The sequence below is a fragment of the Pyrus communis genome, chromosome 3, assembly GCF_963583255.1.
Source record: "Pyrus communis chromosome 3, drPyrComm1.1, whole genome shotgun sequence".
Classification (NCBI taxonomy): domain Eukaryota; kingdom Viridiplantae; phylum Streptophyta; class Magnoliopsida; order Rosales; family Rosaceae; genus Pyrus; species Pyrus communis.
This window is the reverse complement of record NC_084805.1, coordinates 3,824,164-3,843,775: the sequence shown is the minus strand read 5'-3', so window position 1 is coordinate 3,843,775 and position 19,612 is coordinate 3,824,164. Positions and strand designations below refer to the sequence as shown.

The 19,612-nt window shown below is 36.5% G+C and overlaps 2 protein-coding genes and 1 pseudogene across 3 annotated transcripts; 1 reads left to right on the top strand and 2 right to left on the bottom strand.

Moving 5' to 3' along the window:
- Window positions 1–58: 58 nt before the first annotated feature.
- Window positions 59–3,217, bottom strand: LOC137727708 (tobamovirus multiplication protein 1-like; annotated as a pseudogene).
- A 6,936-nt stretch (window positions 3,218–10,153) lies between these two features.
- On the bottom strand, window positions 10,154–12,697 carry LOC137729273 (uncharacterized). 2 transcript variants are annotated; one of them, XM_068468145.1, is made up of 5 exons: window positions 12,585–12,697; window positions 12,074–12,335; window positions 11,809–11,941; window positions 10,663–10,831; window positions 10,154–10,489 (listed from the first exon to the last, which is right to left on the bottom strand). In XM_068468145.1, exons 2-5 carry the CDS (start codon window positions 12,281–12,283, stop codon window positions 10,273–10,275), a joined length of 729 nt encoding a protein of 242 aa, XP_068324246.1. In that variant the 5' UTR covers window positions 12,284–12,335; window positions 12,585–12,697; the 3' UTR covers window positions 10,154–10,272. The 2 variants fall into 2 exon arrangements, with proteins under 2 accessions (XP_068324246.1, XP_068324247.1); XM_068468146.1 differs by having other exon boundaries at window positions 12,528–12,645.
- Window positions 12,698–12,746: 49 nt separating this feature from the next.
- LOC137729079 (outer envelope protein 64, mitochondrial-like) lies at window positions 12,747–18,546 on the top strand. Its single transcript, XM_068467901.1, has 13 exons — window positions 12,747–13,135; window positions 13,246–13,398; window positions 13,510–13,634; window positions 13,915–14,040; window positions 14,130–14,312; window positions 14,509–14,653; window positions 14,789–14,957; window positions 15,939–16,073; window positions 16,169–16,369; window positions 16,769–16,896; window positions 16,982–17,033; window positions 18,025–18,094; window positions 18,292–18,546. The coding sequence occupies exons 1-13, from the start codon at window positions 12,870–12,872 to the stop codon at window positions 18,372–18,374; spliced, it is 1,836 nt and encodes a 611-aa protein (XP_068324002.1). The 5' UTR covers window positions 12,747–12,869; the 3' UTR covers window positions 18,375–18,546.
- The last annotated feature ends 1,066 nt before the right edge of the window (window positions 18,547–19,612 follow it).

Here is a 19,612-nt window from a genome sequence, read left to right as displayed (position 1 = left end):
TACTAGTATTGTGCATCTCCAAAGATTCTAGGTTGAACTGAACGTGAGAGAGATAATAATCGTCTAAATTATGTTTATTCTTTCCCGATCAATGAGAAAAGTAACTTTTTATCACTAAACTAAGAGCTAGTACCGGCATTCCAGTTGTTATTCCAGAGGTTGTTGGTAGATACCGTTCCCGTTGCTAGAACGAAGAATATACAGGAGAGATAATAAGTAAAGAACATACAAGCATAATTAAACTGAAGCAGGTCAGAATCATCCAACAAATTCAGTTTCAATGTTGGCTCAAAAGGCAAATGGAGCTTTCGACTTATGGGTTGGTATTGATCAGAAACATGCCTCGGGGGCAGCTTCCGAAGGATGAAAAGCACCAAAGCCGATGGAACAGTCTCCGCCGACTGCCAAAAGAAGTGAAAGTAATTTACATCATAAACAAAAGCGCTTATATAACAAGCAGTCAAAAACACAAGCAGTCCATTGAGGTTTCGGTCCTTCCGGACAGGCGATAATTCTAGCATATAAAGTTCAAAAGTTCAGGATTTAAAACTTGCCATGTAATAAACAAGGTTGAGGATGGGATGACCAATGACATCGACATCTGCATCTTTGTGAAATGCAGAACCTGCGAGCTGCAATACAATCACGAAAGAAACCCTCAGAACTCAATAACTTTACTGGTTACATGTGCTTCGCAATTGAAGGGGACTTACCACAATGCATCTTATCAAGAAACATGTGCAGCAAATGCCTGTGACCCATCCAACCTGCCATGTGAATAAGTTAGGCACCGTGCCTCCTTACACAAATTGCAAGAATTGCGCTTGAAAACCGCCAGTAAGAGTACATCTCATATCTTCGGTTCGTTGAAGGCCATAAAGAAAACGAACAAAATATAAGCATAAAAAGAAGAATAAAAAACACGAAAAACTCGGGTGCTTTCTTTGAGCTGACAAAAGTGCTTGCCTTCCACCATATATCAAGAATCCCAGAGCAGAACAGAATGAAATAACTGCAAACAAAACGAACATCAACGTATATAGTTTTAGTTATTCTGTCTGCATAATCGTTTAGCTTTCAAATAAGGTCACAATCGACTTCATGCGCTGACTAGGGATAATAATTGCCTACGGCAATGAACTTACTATTCAAACTGCATAAATGTTTAACAAGCACTTGAAATTATTGGAAATAAATTAACAAAAGGCAAAAAACTAATATATAGTATCGACTTTTACCTGAAAAGAAGATTCTAGCAACTTCTACGGCAACAGGACTTCTGCTTAACCTCAACAAAATCCAAATGCACACCTATCATCATAACACAATGACCAGGAAACAGAGATGCTCGCAGTGTAGTAGCAAATTAAAATTAATCCAACATTGCAAGCATCTAACCATTTTCAACAGGAAAAACCTCGTTTTGAGTTACCTGCGTGAAGTATACAAAACCATTTATAACATAATATGCAGGTCTAAGTTTATCTGTCGGAAGACTTCTGGCCTGAAAAAATCATAAAACGAATCAGATGATAGTAATTAACAATGAACAATGAATATTTCACATTGGATCCAAAGGCAAAGAAACGTTGGTATATGTACCTGGTGATAGATCTCAGCCCAAAATTAGACAAGTAACGTATACGTGGAAAAAAATAGAAGTCCAGGAAGATCCATAAGCAGCATTTCAAGAGCCTACGAAACATTTAGGCAGCGTAATCAGAAGAGGTTATATATTAAGATAATGCAAAGCATCAGAACAGATTGATATTAGGGATCAAAAGTTATGATAAATCGAACTCCGCTTTCAAATCTAAGAAATGCAGACGTATGACTCATGAAGAGTAGAATACATGATGCATGCTACTGGAGAACAAAACCAAGGCTATTGAAGGCTTGTTATCATGCACTTCTAATTGAACTGCTCCACCAACAAAGGAGCCTGGTCAAGCCCGAATCCTACTTTCACAGTGTGGGAGAAACAAAAACTTATACATGCTTTGTCAATGCACTCACAATACAAGAGAGAAAAACTAAACAATGCCGTACTTAGTTGAAAATGTGGGAGAGCATTCACAATATACATTAGATTTTCTTGCAAGTTTTATATACCATCTTAATACTGCTTGTACAATTCTTCAGTATTCGTATTCTGATGACTCGAGAAGCTACATCTTTTATTGCTCAACTCTTTTTGGAGTGTATTATACATGCTAATATAAATTAATCTACTTATACAAGGTTGAAGGTTCATGTTTCACCAGTCAAAAGGGAAACTCTACACAAAGTCGAAAAGGTATTCCTGTGCTACGAGCCCACGTTCCACTAAGGGGACCTTGCACATCCTGTTTATACCTTTCCAACATACTTAATTGATGAACCCTATGTATTTTCAAGTATATTTTCCGTACTAAGCATGAAAAGAAGGCGGGTTCCATCCTAAAACCAATAAGCCCTCGCAAAGTTTCTTAACTCTTTGAGGTGGAACAATTTTCAAATCCTTGTGAGTCACGAGTGTTTACCATGGAACATTAAAGATCCTAAAATGTGAACAATTGTTACTTAAACTGTTAAACATCATACACTTGCCCACTGCCTCCTGGGTTCAAACCGTCACCCCTCCCCTTAGTGTAGAGATTCGCATAAAATACCGATTGTACTTACATCATAGTACACTCGCCAAAAACACATTTATTAATCCTAGAACAGGACAACATTTATGTGTGCGTGTGCGTAAAAATGAAAAATTGAGGAGTGCAAATCAAATATGCCATAGTATCATACCTTAGGTTTAATAAGGAAGACGGTCTTGTAGAGACCAAATAGGAGAGCCCTCACCGCCCAAATGCATTTTCTTTTCAGAAAAACAAAAAATGCTTATACAATAAATTAACACCAAAAAATAAAAATAAAAATAAACTAAAAGCTTACATCCATTCTCTAGAAAGTTCATCAAATGGAAAAACTTTTGTATTGTCCACCCATATTCTAGCACTCTTAACTGAATACGCCCAAGTTGTACCTGCAAATCACTTTTTTTATTATGATTTGAGCACACTGCTATAGTCAGCTTGATTACCTTGAACGAGATTGATTTAAATTTTCCATTTATAATAATGAAAAACGATAGAAACGAGAATAATAATGCTGTTAATTGTACCAGTGCAACAAGGGAAACCAATCCATAAGAAGCACACAAGATACAGTACTCTCCCATTGTTTCTGATCCTGATTCCACCAATCATATGAGCCTCCGCCCCCGCCCCCGCCCCCGTCCCCGCCACCGCTGTAATTAAACACCAAGCCCTTCCTGCTTATCATGATCACCACCACCACCACCACCACCACCTCTCAATTCTCTCAAACAAAACAAACAAACTATGTCGTCTTCTTTTTTGCTATTCACAGAGGAAACTAATTAGTTAGGAAAACGATTTCTGTTTGGAGAAGCAGAGAAACTTGGCAAGATGACAGAGCCAAGGGAACTGACACGTGGAGAAAGGAGAACTAGGACACGTAGATGGACTAGACCACGTGCGGGTCAGCCATGTTCATCGACTGCACAAAGGAATCATCCTCAATGGAATCCGATATGAATTTTAAGTGAGTGCATTTGCCATTTGATCTGCATGCATTTGATAGCATCTTCACCGCCCAAATATTCCAACGGCCTCCCATACACCACATCACTACCAGCAAGAGATTCCTATGCTGGTGAATAGCCCGCAATCTAACGGTAATATGCTGGATTGACATACAACGATCATATATCGTGGTCAAAGTGATTGCACTGCGTACTTGTAAATATGGTAGCCAAATTTAGATCAGTAATGTTATACTTATTATGTTTTTATACCATATTTTTATATTTTATGTGGTATCTGATATGAACAACCACATCAATTAAATTAACAAGAATTTAATTTAAATTAAAAATCATTTAATAAACCAATAATTAAAAAAAAAAAAAAAAAATGACATCCAAGGAGTCTTCTCCTTCCTTCCCCATTCAATCCTGCTTCTTCTCCCGTTTCTTCTTCTACACCAGTTCTTTCACGCCATTTTTTTAGGTCAGTCAAATCCACTACAATCTAAATTAAATCTCATACGGCAAGGTTCATACGCTCCCCTATTTGGATTATTGGTACACATCTATCATATTTTTCAATGAATTTAATTTTTTTAGTCTGTTTATTTCTTTTTCTCTCCCAATCTCCATTGTGTAGCAAGATAAATTCTTCTTTGGGTCTTGATCAGAGTTGACGTTAGTGGTGTCGTGATGAAGGGGTGGAGGCTTCCTGACGACACTTACCTGAGATTCCTTTAATTTGATTATAGGTTCATAAATTAGAGAGGTTATATGTTCTTGTTGAACTTTATATTGTATGCTCACAATCGTAAGAAATATGATTATATGAAGTGCATGCAAGCTAGAGAAAGACCAGTCGCTTTGAAAATAAAAAGAAGAAGAATGGAAACTGTAAGAAATTCAAATTACAAGTCTAGTTCCATGCGTTTAGTGGTTACATTTCGTGGTTTGATTATTGTTTATTATTATTATTATTATTATTTTTTATTTTTTATGAATGCCAAGATGGATCTGAGAATAATTTCATCTGAAATATTACCCTGTATATGTATGTACTACGTTTCTTGATATTGTGGGGGTATTCTTCATCCAGTCTTGTTTATTTGTATCATTTGATAACATTAATGTTTCTGCAAACAGGTACTGAAGCATTTGGCCAGCACAACAAATCTTTCTTGTGGCCCTCGGAGATTATAGAGATGATGAAAAACCAACAAGAAGAAGAACAAGAACATGGTCGAGTCCATATGGTAGGAGCTAGGTTATGTTCCTGAGATGACGAGCTCAATCATTGTGTCTTCCTAACTGTCCCAAGTACAAACCAATTTATATTCCTGTGATGGAGTCCATATAGTAAGAACAAGATGGAGTCCTTAATGACTCGAGTATTAAACCTAGTTTCTTTGGAAATTTTGAATGGTTATTTCAGAATGCAAGTATACTTTTTCAATTATTACGATGGGTTTCATTGAATAGACAATTGAAAGTCATTAGCTGATTCTTGATTACATAGTAAAGAGTTCATACAACCGTTTATCGTTGACTTACATTTTTTGTTTATGAATTGTTGTAAGAGAAGTGGCATCTAGTTTATATAACCATGTATCATTGACTTACATTTATCATTAATGTTCTCTTCCTACATTTTAAATCTCATAATTCAATTCGTATCAATTTTGTTGCAAATGGAAACATGAGACTGTTTAAGGTCCTTGAATTGCAAGCACAATGTAAATGACTCCGGTTTCAGTACAACAAGAATTAAAAGAGTGACACGTTTGTATATTGGCTATTGTTACAAAATATTTCAAATGCATTGAAATCTATGTTTAGAAGAAATAGGATCCAAATCCACAAAAACTCAAACTACAAAAAGAAATTTCTTTCATTTTTGCTTCTATTGCTTAGTTGAGCTCCTGGTCATCGTTTTCTCTTGAAATAGAGTCAAGCATATTGTATATATTATAAGCTCCATTCCAGTATTGAAATTGTTGACCCTAAATAAAGAGAGAGAAAAAAAAAAAAAACCCCATAAGAACTATAGATAGAGCATTATACTGTGATGTAAATAAATATTTAATTAATAACAACAAAAGAATTATATGCAACCTCTCAATTTTTACTTGGACATTATTTCCATGCATAGTAGGATAAGTTATATTTCCAATCTCAAACTCTTTGTACAATAGGCTTGGATGACCACCTTGACTGAGTTCCAATAACAAAGTCATGTTTTCCTACAATATGTAATATTTGTTCAATAGCTAACACAAAAGCAATTAAAAATCACTATCAATAGGACAAAATGCACAACTTACATTAGTATGGGGGAAAATAGGATATTGGTTGGCAGGCATGCAAATTTGAACACCTTGTGCAAGATGAGAATGCTAAATCCCAAAGAATAAAAGTAATTACAATTACAAAGAGTAAGATTTTAATTGTAACTACAATGACAATGATTATTAACTAAGAAAAAAGATAACAAGAAGATCAATATATTTATCGCATACCTTCACAACGACATTACTCTCTTGTGTTGCAACTATGTTATAACTTCTACAAGGAGGTCGACCATCAATATGGCATATTGCATCACTTTCTATGGATTTCTACAAAAGTTGCAAATGAAACATGTTATGATTTATCAACTTATTAGTTACATAAAACAAATATGTTTGTTACCTGTGTTCCTTCCTCATTTGTATTGTCCTTATGAGATGTAATCTTTTTCTGTCGTTTTTGTCTTCTTTTGATTACTTGCTCAGTCTTGGATTATTTTCTTTTAGATGGTGGACGACCTTTACCTCTAGTCGACAATGGCATAAGTATACGCTGACTTAGGTTACGGAGAGGATCAGAGTTCATAGCAATATGTGACTGTGGTGTTGGTTGAGTGCTATTAACTGCTCCGTCACATTTACATATTTGCTCCTTTAGTTTATGCATCCATCTCACCACAAGCATACACTTATCATCATAATCATTGGCAAATTCCTTAATGTCATCAAAGGTTTTATGCATCATATCGGATTTTTGTGCTTCAGGTGTAGCAACACAATTATTGTAACTTATCATAACCCTTGTGAGACACTGTTTCACATCCTTCGTCCATCTTCGAATAATATACTTATCTGGAATAAAGTCAATGTCATGATGAACTAAAACATAAAGCACGTGTCTACATAATATGCCTCTAAACTCAAACTTGCAACAATTGCAATTAACTTCAATGTTGCGCTCATTAAACCGGATCTTGAAAATGACAGCCTTCTTTTTGTTCTCCTTGATCAGAAGACGCTCAACTATTTGGTACTCCAAAATTGTATTATCATTTTCAACTGAAACCCTATCACAATACATTATACTTGTCAATTCCTTTTGGAACTCCTTGAATTTTGAAATCATGTAAACAACTTGAACTTGCTTTTCCATGTCATAATGAGTTGCACAACGAACATTTGAAAAGAAAGAATCAGAATATGCAAATGCCTCTTTTAGCAACTTACTCCTTAATGCATTCTCATATTGCTCCACAAATTGTTTTAAAGTAGTCTTGGAGTTCACGTGGCCATAAAAAAATGCATTCATACTCTCACTCCTTTGTGTCGTTGACATTCTAGCCCAAAGTTTATTTTTCACATACACATGCACCTAATGATGTCTCTTTGCATACAGGTGTCTTAACCATTTACGTGCTTACTTTTTAAATTTATATTTTCCAATCATCTCAGCCCAATGTTCTTCAAAATCTTCAGAAGTCATTGAGTCATAAACAATGCCATCTAAGGAAGAGCTCATGGACTCATATTCCTTATAACCTTTGAGCTTATCAGGAACCTTTTTCATTATATGCCACAATCACAACCGATGTCTAGTATTAGGAAAAACAATTTTAATCGCTTTTTTCATAGCTTTGTCTTGATATGTAATTATTCGACTTGGAGCATGATCATCCATACTAGCAAGCCAGGTATTAAACAACTAAATAAAGGAGTTGGTATCTTCTCTTGAAATCAACCCACATCCCAATAAAATTGATTGCCCGTGATGATTAACCCCCACAAATGGAGCAAATGGCATATCATACTTATTCGTCAAGCATCACCGAATTCTTCATATGCTGCTCTACTCCTTGCATTTGTCCAAATACATTTCTTAAACGACCATTTTTGTATGAATCAATTGCATAGAAGAAATTTGCATTCTGAACTTGCATGTTTACAAAGTAGTTTTAAACTGTAGTGGCATCCCCTTCTCCAAGTCGTGAGCGCCTTACTTTTTCAATATAATTTCTACAATCTTTTTCTAAACACTTCATGTTGTCATGCCCCCCAACTTCAACCACCACTAAATTATAACTTTTGTTGACCCTTATTCTGGCTTTATCATTCACTTCAAGGTTCTTTTTTACAGAAGAACTAACTTCCCAAAAACATTTCCAATAACGAGTTTTTGTTGGACTCAACCCATGATTATGATCAAACTTTACATAATTCACTCGCCACTTCTCATCCAAGTACAAACCTACCCTTAGTTGAGCCTTGCAATCATTCTTTATACTTGGATATGGCTTAAGATGATTACTTGAAGTACTTTTTGATGTACCTAATCGAGTGCAGCACATAGTAATATACCTCAATTTTCCATCATCTCCCTTCGCTGATGATCTCTTTGTCACTGGAAATCTTGATTCTCCCATATTTCTTGTAATATGTAGCCACTTAATCCGCGTTGTCAAGGATGATTCCAATCGAGGCTCTTACGCATTTTCTTCCACATTCATTGTCTTCTCCATGTTAGTCCCATTATTTTTCATTGCATGAACCCCATTGCTTTCTGCTTCAGTGGCATCAGAAGTTGCTTCAATTACATCATCTTCTTCAATACTTTCATTAGAAGTTTCTATTGTATGAACCCTATTGCTTTCTGTTTCATTACAGGAACTCACTTCAACTACATCATCTTATTTAGTAAATTCATTTGAAGAACCACAGTTCCTAAAACATAAAACATAATTATACAAGTTTATATATTACACCACACTATCAATGCAAATACACCTGCCATATGTGCAAGTCTCTTAATTCTAGTGTATGCACTACAATGGCTGAAAAGACAAACCCCACAACAAAATATCTTTTATCCCTAGCACGAAGTGATGTATAATGTCGATCACAACAATATTACAATATGTAATATTATTTCTTTCATGGTTAGGTTTCTCGTGATCAGAAAACCTAATTTGAACGTGATTAGAAAGCCTAATCTAAAAGTGAAAAAATGTCTCTTTATTTGTTTGCCATTAATAAGGTCTCTAATGCATTATTGAGGAACTAAGCCAATTATAGATACTAACCTTCATCCTGACACCACTACCTTCATCTCATCATTGTAACTTGCTTAAAATTATTATGTAGTAGAAACTAAATGCCAATAAATAATAAAAATAATTACTTTCATATATTGGGCTGTTAATAACCATCACTTGGTTAGTGTCCTTCAAATTTTCGGATTCTTCTTCAACCCCTAGTGTTATTTTTCTATGAACAAAAAGATTTATGTAAATAGTCCAATGGAGATCAAGAGAAAGAAGAAGAATTAAACAAACTAAAAAAATATAAACTCATTAAAAAATAATGGTAAATGCTTACCAATAATCCAAATAGGAGAGTGTCGATGAATCTTTGCCGTATGAGAATTAGTTGAGAATACTACCACACTAACGTGAAAAAAAATTGGGGTAAAAAAATGGCATGAAAGAACTGGCGTGGAAGAAGAAACGGGAGAAGAAGCAAGATTGAATAGGGAAGGAAGGAGAAGACTCCTCATATGTCAGAATCACCATTTAATTATAGCTTTTTTTTTTACTTTTTTTTTTTTAAATTTTAAATTATTGGTTTATTAATGGTTTTTATTTAAATTAAATTTAAATTAATTTAAATCATATAGCTGTTCATATATATAAGTATGATATAAAAACATGGTAAGAATAATATTACTGAATTTAAATAAATGAAAGGAACAAACATAATAATACTACTAAAAAATGGTCGACTCAGGTCGGCTTTTAAAATTCTTTTAATACAATCGCAATTCTACATCAAATTCATTTAAGTTAGAGTCGGCTTTTAAAATTCTTTTAATACAATCACAATTCTACATCAAATTCATTTAAGTTAAAAAGACGAAGTTTTGAACTTGAGAACAGAGATGAAAACACACTACCCTAACCAGCTAGGCTAAACCTAAATGTACAAATGTCACCTATACGTTAGGTTGAAAATTTGAGGGTTTTTCTTAGCAAATGACTTGCCCTTTAGGAGTTAACGACAGTTGACAAATCTCAGGTTATTACAACATGAGAGAACCGTCTCTCTTAAAATTTTCTTTTAAGGCGACAAATTCTTAGGTCACATTTTGGGACTTCGAAAAGATGGAGATTTAGGTAACTTTGGTCTTCAACCAGCTGCTGTGAGCACTATTTAAATTCTTTTCCATGAACTGGATCTGTCACCTCTATTAAAGGATAAAAGCAAACAAAAATCACACTTTGGATCTGTCATGAATCCGAAAAAACACAGCCCTTCGCATTCACCCACAGTGCTTTAGGTCCGCTAACTGAACTGATGGTTAAGCTACATCATACATCCATTAAACCTAAAAGACGTTACGCTACTCAGCTAGTCAAACTGCTGTCGAAGATGCATTTCAGTTTCACTTTTCCATGTAGCATGAGACGACTGTCCCTTCATCCTCTTACTCTTCTCCTTATCTTTCACCGTAGATCCCTTCTTCTTGGAATCATTGGTTGGATCTACAGGACGATCTCCGCATGTTGGGCAGACCATTCCCCTTGCATTGGAGTAGGTCTTGGGTATTCCACATTGCAAACACATCCTATCAAGAGAAATATTTAAATTTAGGCAATTACAAGAACTCCAACCAAATTACCTACTTCCTAAACAAAAATATCTCAACCAGCCATTGTCTCTCAGCACTAGCAGGAATCACGAAAGTTTTCTTTTCTAAGGAAAAAAGGGTCAGGGAGAGGGAGATATAGCAATACGTACCTAAGAAGCGCTGCAGCATCTTCTGCACTAGGATTTGTTGCAGTTGGCACACGCTTGGCACCTTCAGTGGTGCTCATAACCACCGATGTTGGAGGTTGCTTACCCTCAAAATCACTTCTTACTCGCTCATGAATTCCAACTAAATGAGCTTTGGACTCCACTACAGCACCTGTACACAAATTTAACAAGAGTGAATTCTTTTACAGTACACTTATGCAGAAAGTAAAAAAACCTGATAATTATTGGACAAACTCATAGTACTATACGCATGACCACTTATTTGTAAAATTTTATCGACATTTAACCAATTCCTCTTCCATATCTTTCTAATTAGTTTATTGACTGCAAAAAGTCTTTCTGTTCCCGCTGAAGAAAACACTGACATGAGCATCCAAAACACAGATAACGTCCATCAGTTTGACATAATGGCGCAATTAACAGTTATATATATATATTTTGGAATTCTTGTTCCAAGAGAATTGAGATTAAAGTCGGATAGACATGGCTTTATAACACAAATCCAAGACACCACAAAATTTCATGTTGATATTGCATAGACAGCTATGCTTTTCCTGACTTAGGAATTCTAATTACAAAATAAAGCATATCATATTGAAGAAGTCATCTCTAAGCAACACGGCTCAAGAAAACTCAGGAGAAAACTTAGAAAGTATCATCCACTCTACTCCAATAAGTACAAGATTACAACTGAAGTTTGAAACTTGTAGAAAATACGTCTCTAATAAGCATCATAGTATAACGTCTACTGCTACAATCACTTCCATTATAAGAACTACCGGTTCGGATCTAACAAGGACCTAAGTTCAGGACATGCATCCCAACCATAGATGTAAGGAGATAAGATGCATATCTAGTAGATAACTAACCTCAATTGTTCCTAGACAGAATATAAATTCGTATTCTAACATCAATTTTTTCCACCGTGCCTGGTATAAAAATTGTATTTACTGATAATCACGACCTTGTTAGCCGCTGCTATAACTTGAAACTAATTTTTCTATGACTTAAAATAGAGTAGCTCTGACTGCAGTAACACAATTTTAGGTAAATATTATGCATAATAAGAGAACCAAATACTAACTGATAAATTGTGTAACATAGATAAATAAATGAAACAGTACCAACCAGAAGGTAAATCTTTCTTTTCCTTCTGAAGTTTGCCGTTGCGGACACCATGCCTCCCCCGCTGAGGACCGGCATCCCTTGTGGAAGGGTCTTCTTGTACGCAGTTGTTGAGAAACTCGGGTGGTCCGGAAATCTCAATTAATCCAAACCAAGAGACAGAAAATTAACCCCAAAAAAATCAGCAAAAGAGAAATTCAAATTCAAAGTGTATGGTTAGTTGCAAAGAATTGAAAGAAAAATGGGGTGAATTAGGGTAAAATGGTACCTCAGAAAAGACGTCGGATGCAGAAGGTAGGGTAGAAGCAACGGAGGAGGAGGGTTTTGGAAAGTCAAAGACGGATGTGGCTTTGTGGGCTTGGTCATCGCCGTCGTCGTTATCATCATCGTCAGTGGAGCTTGAGCCATGGTAATGGAGACGGTGATCTTGCTCTTCTTCTTCAGGGGAAGAATAGCCCTGGAGGAACGCCAAGCTCATTGCTTAATGCAGGGACGGATCGAGGAAGGGAAAATGGGGTGGGAAATCGCCGCTGAAATATGAAAAATAATATCAAATTTAGTAAAACGCCCACAAATCTGAGATTTGAGCTGCAAAACCCTAAAATTGAATCCATAAAACCCCTAAAAGATTGAATCTTTAAATCCCTAAAACCTGTCAAATCCTAATTTCCTAGAGGGAGCTTGGATTCGAAAACCCTAATTCCATTTGTAGAGAAGCTTACAAATTAAATTAGAGGAAAAAGAAGAGGACGGAGAAGCTGGAGAAGCAGTGACCTCACCTGCAAGTGAGGACGGAGAGCCCAGTCGCCACCAAGTCGGACCGAAAGAGGAGACCCTATCATTACGCCAATTATTTTTCTATTTATTAAAAGAAAAAAGGAAAAAAAAAAAAAAAAGGAAAAAAAAAAAAAAGGAAAAAAGAAGAAGGAGAAGGACTCGCGCGTCAAACCCACGGTCGCAGGTTGCCATGTAAAACCCTGCCAAACCCCAAACCCCCAAAACCCCTTGTTGGTGCTGGCTGCTGGGCTCACTGCTGTCCTTGTCGCGATCGTTGATCGTTGATCATGTGGAAGCTTCAGCCGCAGCCTCTGCAGGCGATCAAGGCCAATGTCTCCTCCAACCCAAAAACCTGGATCATCATCGGTCTCACCGTCGCAGGGATCGTGGTCCTGGCCGAGACCCACAGGCGAAGACGACCCCGAGCCGGAACCCAAATCCTTCTATCCGAACCATTTATGGAGCCTCGATTCCAGCTCATCCCCTTCCCTCAGCCCCCTCCCCCTGCCGCCACTCAGCTCCTCGCCACCCTCTCCTTCGCCATCTCCGACATGTCTCTCTCTCGCTCTATCTCAGTTATATTTGCTTTTGCTTTTACTTTCATTTTTTTTTTTTGTGGTGATTCTTTCTGATTTGGTTTATGGGTGGATGGGTTTGTTTCAGATTTGATGTGAAGGGAAATGTGACGGGGTTTGGGAGTCCCGATTGGGCGCGAACGCATGAAGCGGCGACCAAGACGGCGTTTGTGGTGACGACTCTGCTTAAAAATGGGGCTACTTGCTATGGCCACACCGTCATGGACGAGCTCAGCTTTGGGTACTCATCATTTTTCTGTTACTTTGTGTATTCCCTTTCAAATTAAAATGTCAAAAACAACTAACAATATATAAAAGTGACGAACTTTTGATACCTAGTTGTTGTTTGTAGGATTACTGGTGAGAATGTGCATTACGGAACGCCTGTGAATCCCCAATTACAATCCCATATTCCGGGAGGTTCTTCCAGTGGTTCTGCTGTGGCTGTTGCAGCCGGTCTTGTTGACTTTGCTCTTGGTAAGCTCCTCCGAGGATTTGTACTTCATTTTACTGTCGTTGCAGAATTTCTACTTCATTTTACTCTTGGTTCGGTTAAAATTTTGCCTATATTTTAGAATTAGATTCATACTCTTATGTTTTGTCTCAAGTCGCAATGAAAAAAGGTTGTAGCTATCAAATCACCTGCTCGGGCACTGAGATCGGGCTAACTATGTAATCATGCACATCAAAACATACCCTCGTGGTTTGGCTTTTTTATAGTATCAGCTGATCCTTTCAAGTTCTTATACTTTTATAGGTACTGATACAACTGGATGTGTTAGAATTCCAGCATCATTTTGTGGTGTCATTGGGTACCGACCATCCCATGGGGCTGTATCTATGCTTGGAGTTTTGCCAAATTCACAAAGTTTAGACGCTGTTGGTATGCTTGGGCACTTCTACTTCTGGTTTATGGTTTCTCTTTTATAGTTCTTTCACCTTCTTTTATTTGACATTGTTGTGGTCTTTTAGGAATCTTTGCCCGCGATCCATCTATTCTACGTCGTGTTGGACATGTTTTGCTTCAACTGAATTCTGTGGAACCTAAAAGGGCGAGACACCTTATTTTTGCCGATGATCTCTTTCAGCTTTCTAAAGTTCCTACTGAGAAGACAGTACATGTTGTCAGCAAAGCAATCGAACATCTATCCGGGTGTAAGTTACTTCACTTGAGAATATGTACACACACACACATATAGAGCTCCAGAGTCATTGCCATTTCTTTTAATCTTTATAGATCAATGTTAAAGTCAGCTATGCAGTCCCTCTATTGTCATAATGCGTTGGGAGTTCGTACACAAGTAAACCAACTGTAACTATGTTGAAGTTACTTCTTTTTCTGTCTCTGCAGACCAACCTCCAAAGCATATGAATTTTAGTCAGTATATTGCTTCAAGTGTACCCAGTTTAAAAGGATTTCGTGAAGAATCCACAAAACATCAAAATGGAGTATTTACCTTGAAAACTCTCTCTTCTGTGATGCTTTTGATACAGAGGTATTCTAAGATTATTCAGGTCAATTAAATCTTCTCAAATTCCTTTGAGTTACCTTTATGGGAAAGGAAATTTGATAAGCTCTCTGTCTCTCTCTTTCTCTCTCTACTAATTTGACATCTATAAATTTGTTTCAGTTGTGAATTCAAAACCAATCATGAAGAGTGGGTTAAGTCAGCGAAACCAAAGCTAGGGCCTGATGTATCAGATCGTGTTCGTGCAGCAATTAACTTTACAAATGAAAACATGAAAACCCTATATAAAGTAAGGACTGAGATGAGAGCTGCCCTTCAAAGTCTTTTAAAGGTATCCCAACTCCGTACAGATTGTTATATTTATTTGGCTTCAATCGATATATACTTCACTGGTGTTAAGCAGTAATAAAGTGACTCCCACAGAGAAATTTTATCAAGGTTAGAAATGTTTTAATTGTCACTAAATTGTAAACTGCATGAAATGTACTTCTTTTTCTGTTGCAGTATCTTTCTCTAAATATAAATATTCTTTTATTACTGTTGTTTGTTATGGTATTCTAAGAAGACCAAATCTAGCAAGTCTTTAATCTGAGGCAGGAGAGTTGGTTGTGAAAACTTCAATGTAGTGTGTATATCAGTATATGGAGTGAGCTGGAATATTTCTCTGATGAGTTGATTCCAAAGTATGCGTTTAGGTTTTAGGATAAGAAATATCAAGTCTGATTGAATAAAGAGAAGCTGAAATGGATTTTTGTTGATTTGGAGTCAACTTGAATAGTCTTTGATGCTCTTGGTTTCTCCCTCTTCTTCTCTTTCCTGTATTGCTTCGGTTGGACAATTAGATATATGAACTATATTTAAAACTTAGTTCCCAGTTTAGTCACTTTAGTTAACATATCTGCAAATCTTTCCAACCTTGTACTAATAATAATAGAAGTCAGCTAAGTTTGTTCCTTTGATTTGTTATGGCCAACAATTTGAAAAATACAAATATTGAAGGGGTGGGTCAGCTTTAGCTTTCTTGTCTACTTTCACTGGCGTATTGAGCTCCAACAACCTGAGCTCTCTTATATTGTTATTCCTCCCACCCCTCCTTCCTTCTGAAACCAGAAAAGGGGGAATAACTGTCTGCAGCTCCAGTACTCCTGCATAGTTTACATTTTAAATTGTTTTGAACAAAATTATTATGTGAAAATATTGAGTTGGCCATGCTTTATTGTTATTCTTCTTCAATTTCTTTCAAATCGATTGTTTATATGCACAATACCTCATTTTATGTATCTATATTTCTTACAACCTCTTGGTGTCCCAGGATGATGGAATATTAGTGATTCCCACAATTGCAGATCCTCCATTAAAGCTTAATAGAAAGAAAGGGCGGTCATCTGAGTTTAATGATAGAACATTAGCATTAACAAGCATTGCCAGCATGTCTGGGTGCTGTCAGGTAACTGAGTACTTTAAAGTTTGAACATTCAAATTTATCTTTGAGTATCTGTAGCTTTGAAACTTATTTTCATGATTATATTTGCACATGGCCAGGTTACAGTACCAGTAGGAAAGCACAATGACTGCCCCATCTCTGTTTCATTCATTGCGTTCCATGGTGCCGATAAATTTCTCCTTGATATAGTCTTGGACATGTACTCTTCAGTTCAGGAGAAAGTCAGCATTGCATCCCATTCATCGCCATTGCCAGATACCAATGGTAACATGGATGCTTCAGAACTCTTAAAAGAGAAGGTTTGTTCACCGCTAAAGTCTCTTCATCTTAGTTTTCAATGCTTCATTTTGTCAAGTCCTCTTCAATATTTTATTATTTTTTGTCATCTTTACACATTCTCTGCATGAATGGTACTTCCCACCTTTATAGAATGATATTTTGGGTCTGAATCTTTGTCCCTTTCTGTTAACGATACCCTTTAGTGTGCATAATGTCTCAATTTCCATTGGCATAAAATATGGACAAAAGTGAGACAAGGGTCAAAGATCAGGGGGTGTTGTTCTTCCCCTTTTGCTATGTCGAATATTTTGCTCGGTTCTGTTAATTTCATTTTCTACCAGCAAAAAAATTTTGAAACCACTTTATCAGTTAGTATTATTTTGTTATATCAATTTCTATGTTTACTCAACTTTTTCCAGGGAAATGCTGCATTTAAGGGAAGGCAATGGAATAAGGCTGTCAACTATTATACTGAAGCTATCAAATTGAACATGATGAGTGCAACTTACTACTCCAACAGGGCAGCTGCTTACTTGGAGTTGGGGTGGTAAGAAATGCCCATCTGATCCGTCAATTTATCCTTCTGTTGCATTTCATTTGTATCTGTGCGCTTATCAATTTCAATCATGCAGCTTCCAGCAAGCTGAAGAGGACTGCAGCAAGGCAATATCACTTGACAAAAAGGTAATAAAGTCATTCTATTGCATGCATGTTCTTAGATTCTTTGTTTCTATAACTATTGGTCAAAGCACTACAAACCAAATCGTGTTATGCTTATTGTCATCAATTCTGTTAGTGCAGTTGGGAGTTCAATTTACCTCCTTCTGATGGTTACCACTAAGTCGTTTAGGGATTTACTTTGTTCAACAATATTATATTACCACAAAGTCATTTAGGGATTTCCTTTGTTCAACAGTGTTCTATAGTGGAGTAAGCTATCAAAACTGGATGACCAACAATCATTAGGGTAATTCCTTTTATTTGTTTGATTGTGGTTCTTTACTCTTCAACGCTTACTGTTTCCAGGAGCATCCTTTCAATAGAATAGAAAAATACCAATTCAAGCTAATCGATGAAATTCATAGACCTCCCCAGTACACACCTGGCCATAATGGAAATTTGGGCTCTATTGAATCCTCAAATCAGTTGTGTTGAGAATAGAAATCTCACATAGAGAATTTGAAGCCTTGCATCACAAATTCATAAAATTCTGGGATTCTCCACTGAATGCCAATTGGTCGAGTTAGATGCTCTAAGTTTCATATGGTAGGGAGCATATCATTTACATGGCATATCAGGCTCAATTTGACCACACAAGTTTCATGTCAATCAGTATAGTTCCACTTGTTCTGCTCAGTCTGGCCACATGTGCCGGGAAGCGTTGTGAACTAGAGATTGAAGCGAAAGTAGTTATTAATGACTTACAGACAGTTCTTTGTGTAATAGGCTGACAGTTGATCCACGTGTTCAGCTCAGTCATAGTTGTTTTTATCTACCTCTTGTATTACTTGCGACCCTTTATTGAGTATGCCTACTTCATGAGGGTCGACTCTTAGTTCTAACAGAATTTGCGCTGTGTGTATGGTTGTGAATGTAAACTGTCTCTTCGAAACTGTACAAACTTTTCATTGTTTGTGACCTTTTTTATCTTTTCATTTTTCTGACATTTTTGCAGAATGTGAAGGCATATCTTCGACGTGGAACAGCTAGAGAATCACTTCTTTGTTATAAGGAAGCTGCTCAAGGTCAGAACCCATTCATATGCTTTGTTGCATTCTGCTGCTTCTTCAATATTTATGAACGCTGCTCTGATATGACATATCTTGTATCATCACTTGAGCTCAATCGTATGATTATAAGGCGAACTACTTGAGCTCAATCGAAAAATATGCAATTATGGTTGGTTTAGCTTGTTTCTTATTTTCTTGTTTGGCATTTGAAGATTTCAAGCATGCCCTTGTTCTTGAACCTCAAAATAAGGTTGCCAATCTTGCTGAAAAAAGACTAAGGAAACTGATGACTTGAGTCCCTGCCAACAACAATTATGTTTCGTAATACTCGTGCGGAAGAAAACCAAGGGAAAGAGGTGATGTTTTGTTTAGCGGCCGCGACAAGTTTTTGTTCCTCTTATGTGCATATTATTTATCTTTTGTAATTAATCTGTTTGGGACTGATGTTGAGAGGCCTCTATATACTTCATATATCATCTCCTTTTGGGAAATGAAAAGCACATACTTTGTGTATCTCACAGGAAAATCATTATAGGAAAACATAAAAAACAAAAATCCCAAGAAATAGTCAATGTTGTACCCTTTAATTTTTCTTTAGGTAATTTTCACTTTGTTATCCTCAAGTTTCTCAAAATTCTGACATTAATACATTAGTTTTTTTCATATCACTTTATACTTAAAAGTTTGATGTTTCTACAATTTTTATATTTCTGTTAGTCTTTCCGTCAAGTGCTCCATTAATTGATGGTGTGGCGTAGCTCTGACTTACCTTGCCATGTCATCAACAACAACATAACTTTTTCTCACAAAGTGGGGTCGGTTGTATGAATCCTACAACGCAATTGCGTTTGGTTTTGTGCCACGTCTTCCGTTAGATCCAAGTACTCCAAGTCTTTTCTTAGAGTCTCTTTCAAAGTCTTTTTAGGTCTTCCTCTACCCTTTTGGCCTTGAACTTCTATTTCGTTATCGTATCTTCTAACTGGAGCGATAGTAGGCTTTGTTTAATATGTCCAAACTACCGTAAACGATTTTCTCTTATCTTTCCTTCAATTTCGGCTACTCCTACTCTACCTCGAATAATTGTCTCAGCCATCTTGGAAAAATTATTGATTTTGATCAAATCTCTAAGGAGATAAGTAATAAGAAAGTGATAGGCAGTCACTGGAAAAGATTGAACCAGGAACAATTTAGCTAAATAGTATTTTATGTCATAGCACACTGATGTATACATTCCTCTTGAATTACATTTACATAAATATATTATACATGTATATGTACGTGTATATGTATATGTAAGTTTAGAACAGGGGCAAACAATGACAACCCAAAATTTCCTAATTATTTCTTCAATTTCTTGACCAATCAAACAAATCATCATCGGATTGGGCGATGGAAAGGCAAAGAACTCCGCAACCTAGAAGCGGGTCGTGTTCAGGATCTTGGGGGATCTTCTTCATCAAGCTGTCACACTACAAGCAAGACGTCTCCCAAACTACAGTAGTTGGAGATGGAGTTAGCAGTCTTGCGCCAGTG

Excerpts from the sequence above, each read along its gene's own strand:
- LOC137729273 (XM_068468145.1), bottom strand. The coding sequence starts at position 12,283 with ATGAGCTTGGCGTTCCTCCAGGGCTATTCTTCCCCTGAAGAAGAAGAG. Across the intron at positions 11,942-12,073 it reads CATCCGACGTCTTTTCTGAG|ATTTCCGGACCACCCGAGTT; the intron begins GTACCATTTTAC and ends GGATTAATTGAG. Across the intron at positions 10,832-11,808 it reads AAAGAAAGATTTACCTTCTG|GTGCTGTAGTGGAGTCCAAA; the intron begins GTTGGTACTGTT and ends ATTTGTGTACAG.
- LOC137729079 (XM_068467901.1), top strand. The coding sequence starts at position 12,870 with ATGTGGAAGCTTCAGCCGCAGCCTCTGCAGGCGATCAAGGCCAATGTC. Across the intron at positions 14,313-14,508 it reads AATCGAACATCTATCCGGGT|ACCAACCTCCAAAGCATATG; the intron begins GTAAGTTACTTC and ends CTGTCTCTGCAG. Across the intron at positions 16,897-16,981 it reads GCTTACTTGGAGTTGGGGTG|CTTCCAGCAAGCTGAAGAGG; the intron begins GTAAGAAATGCC and ends TCAATCATGCAG.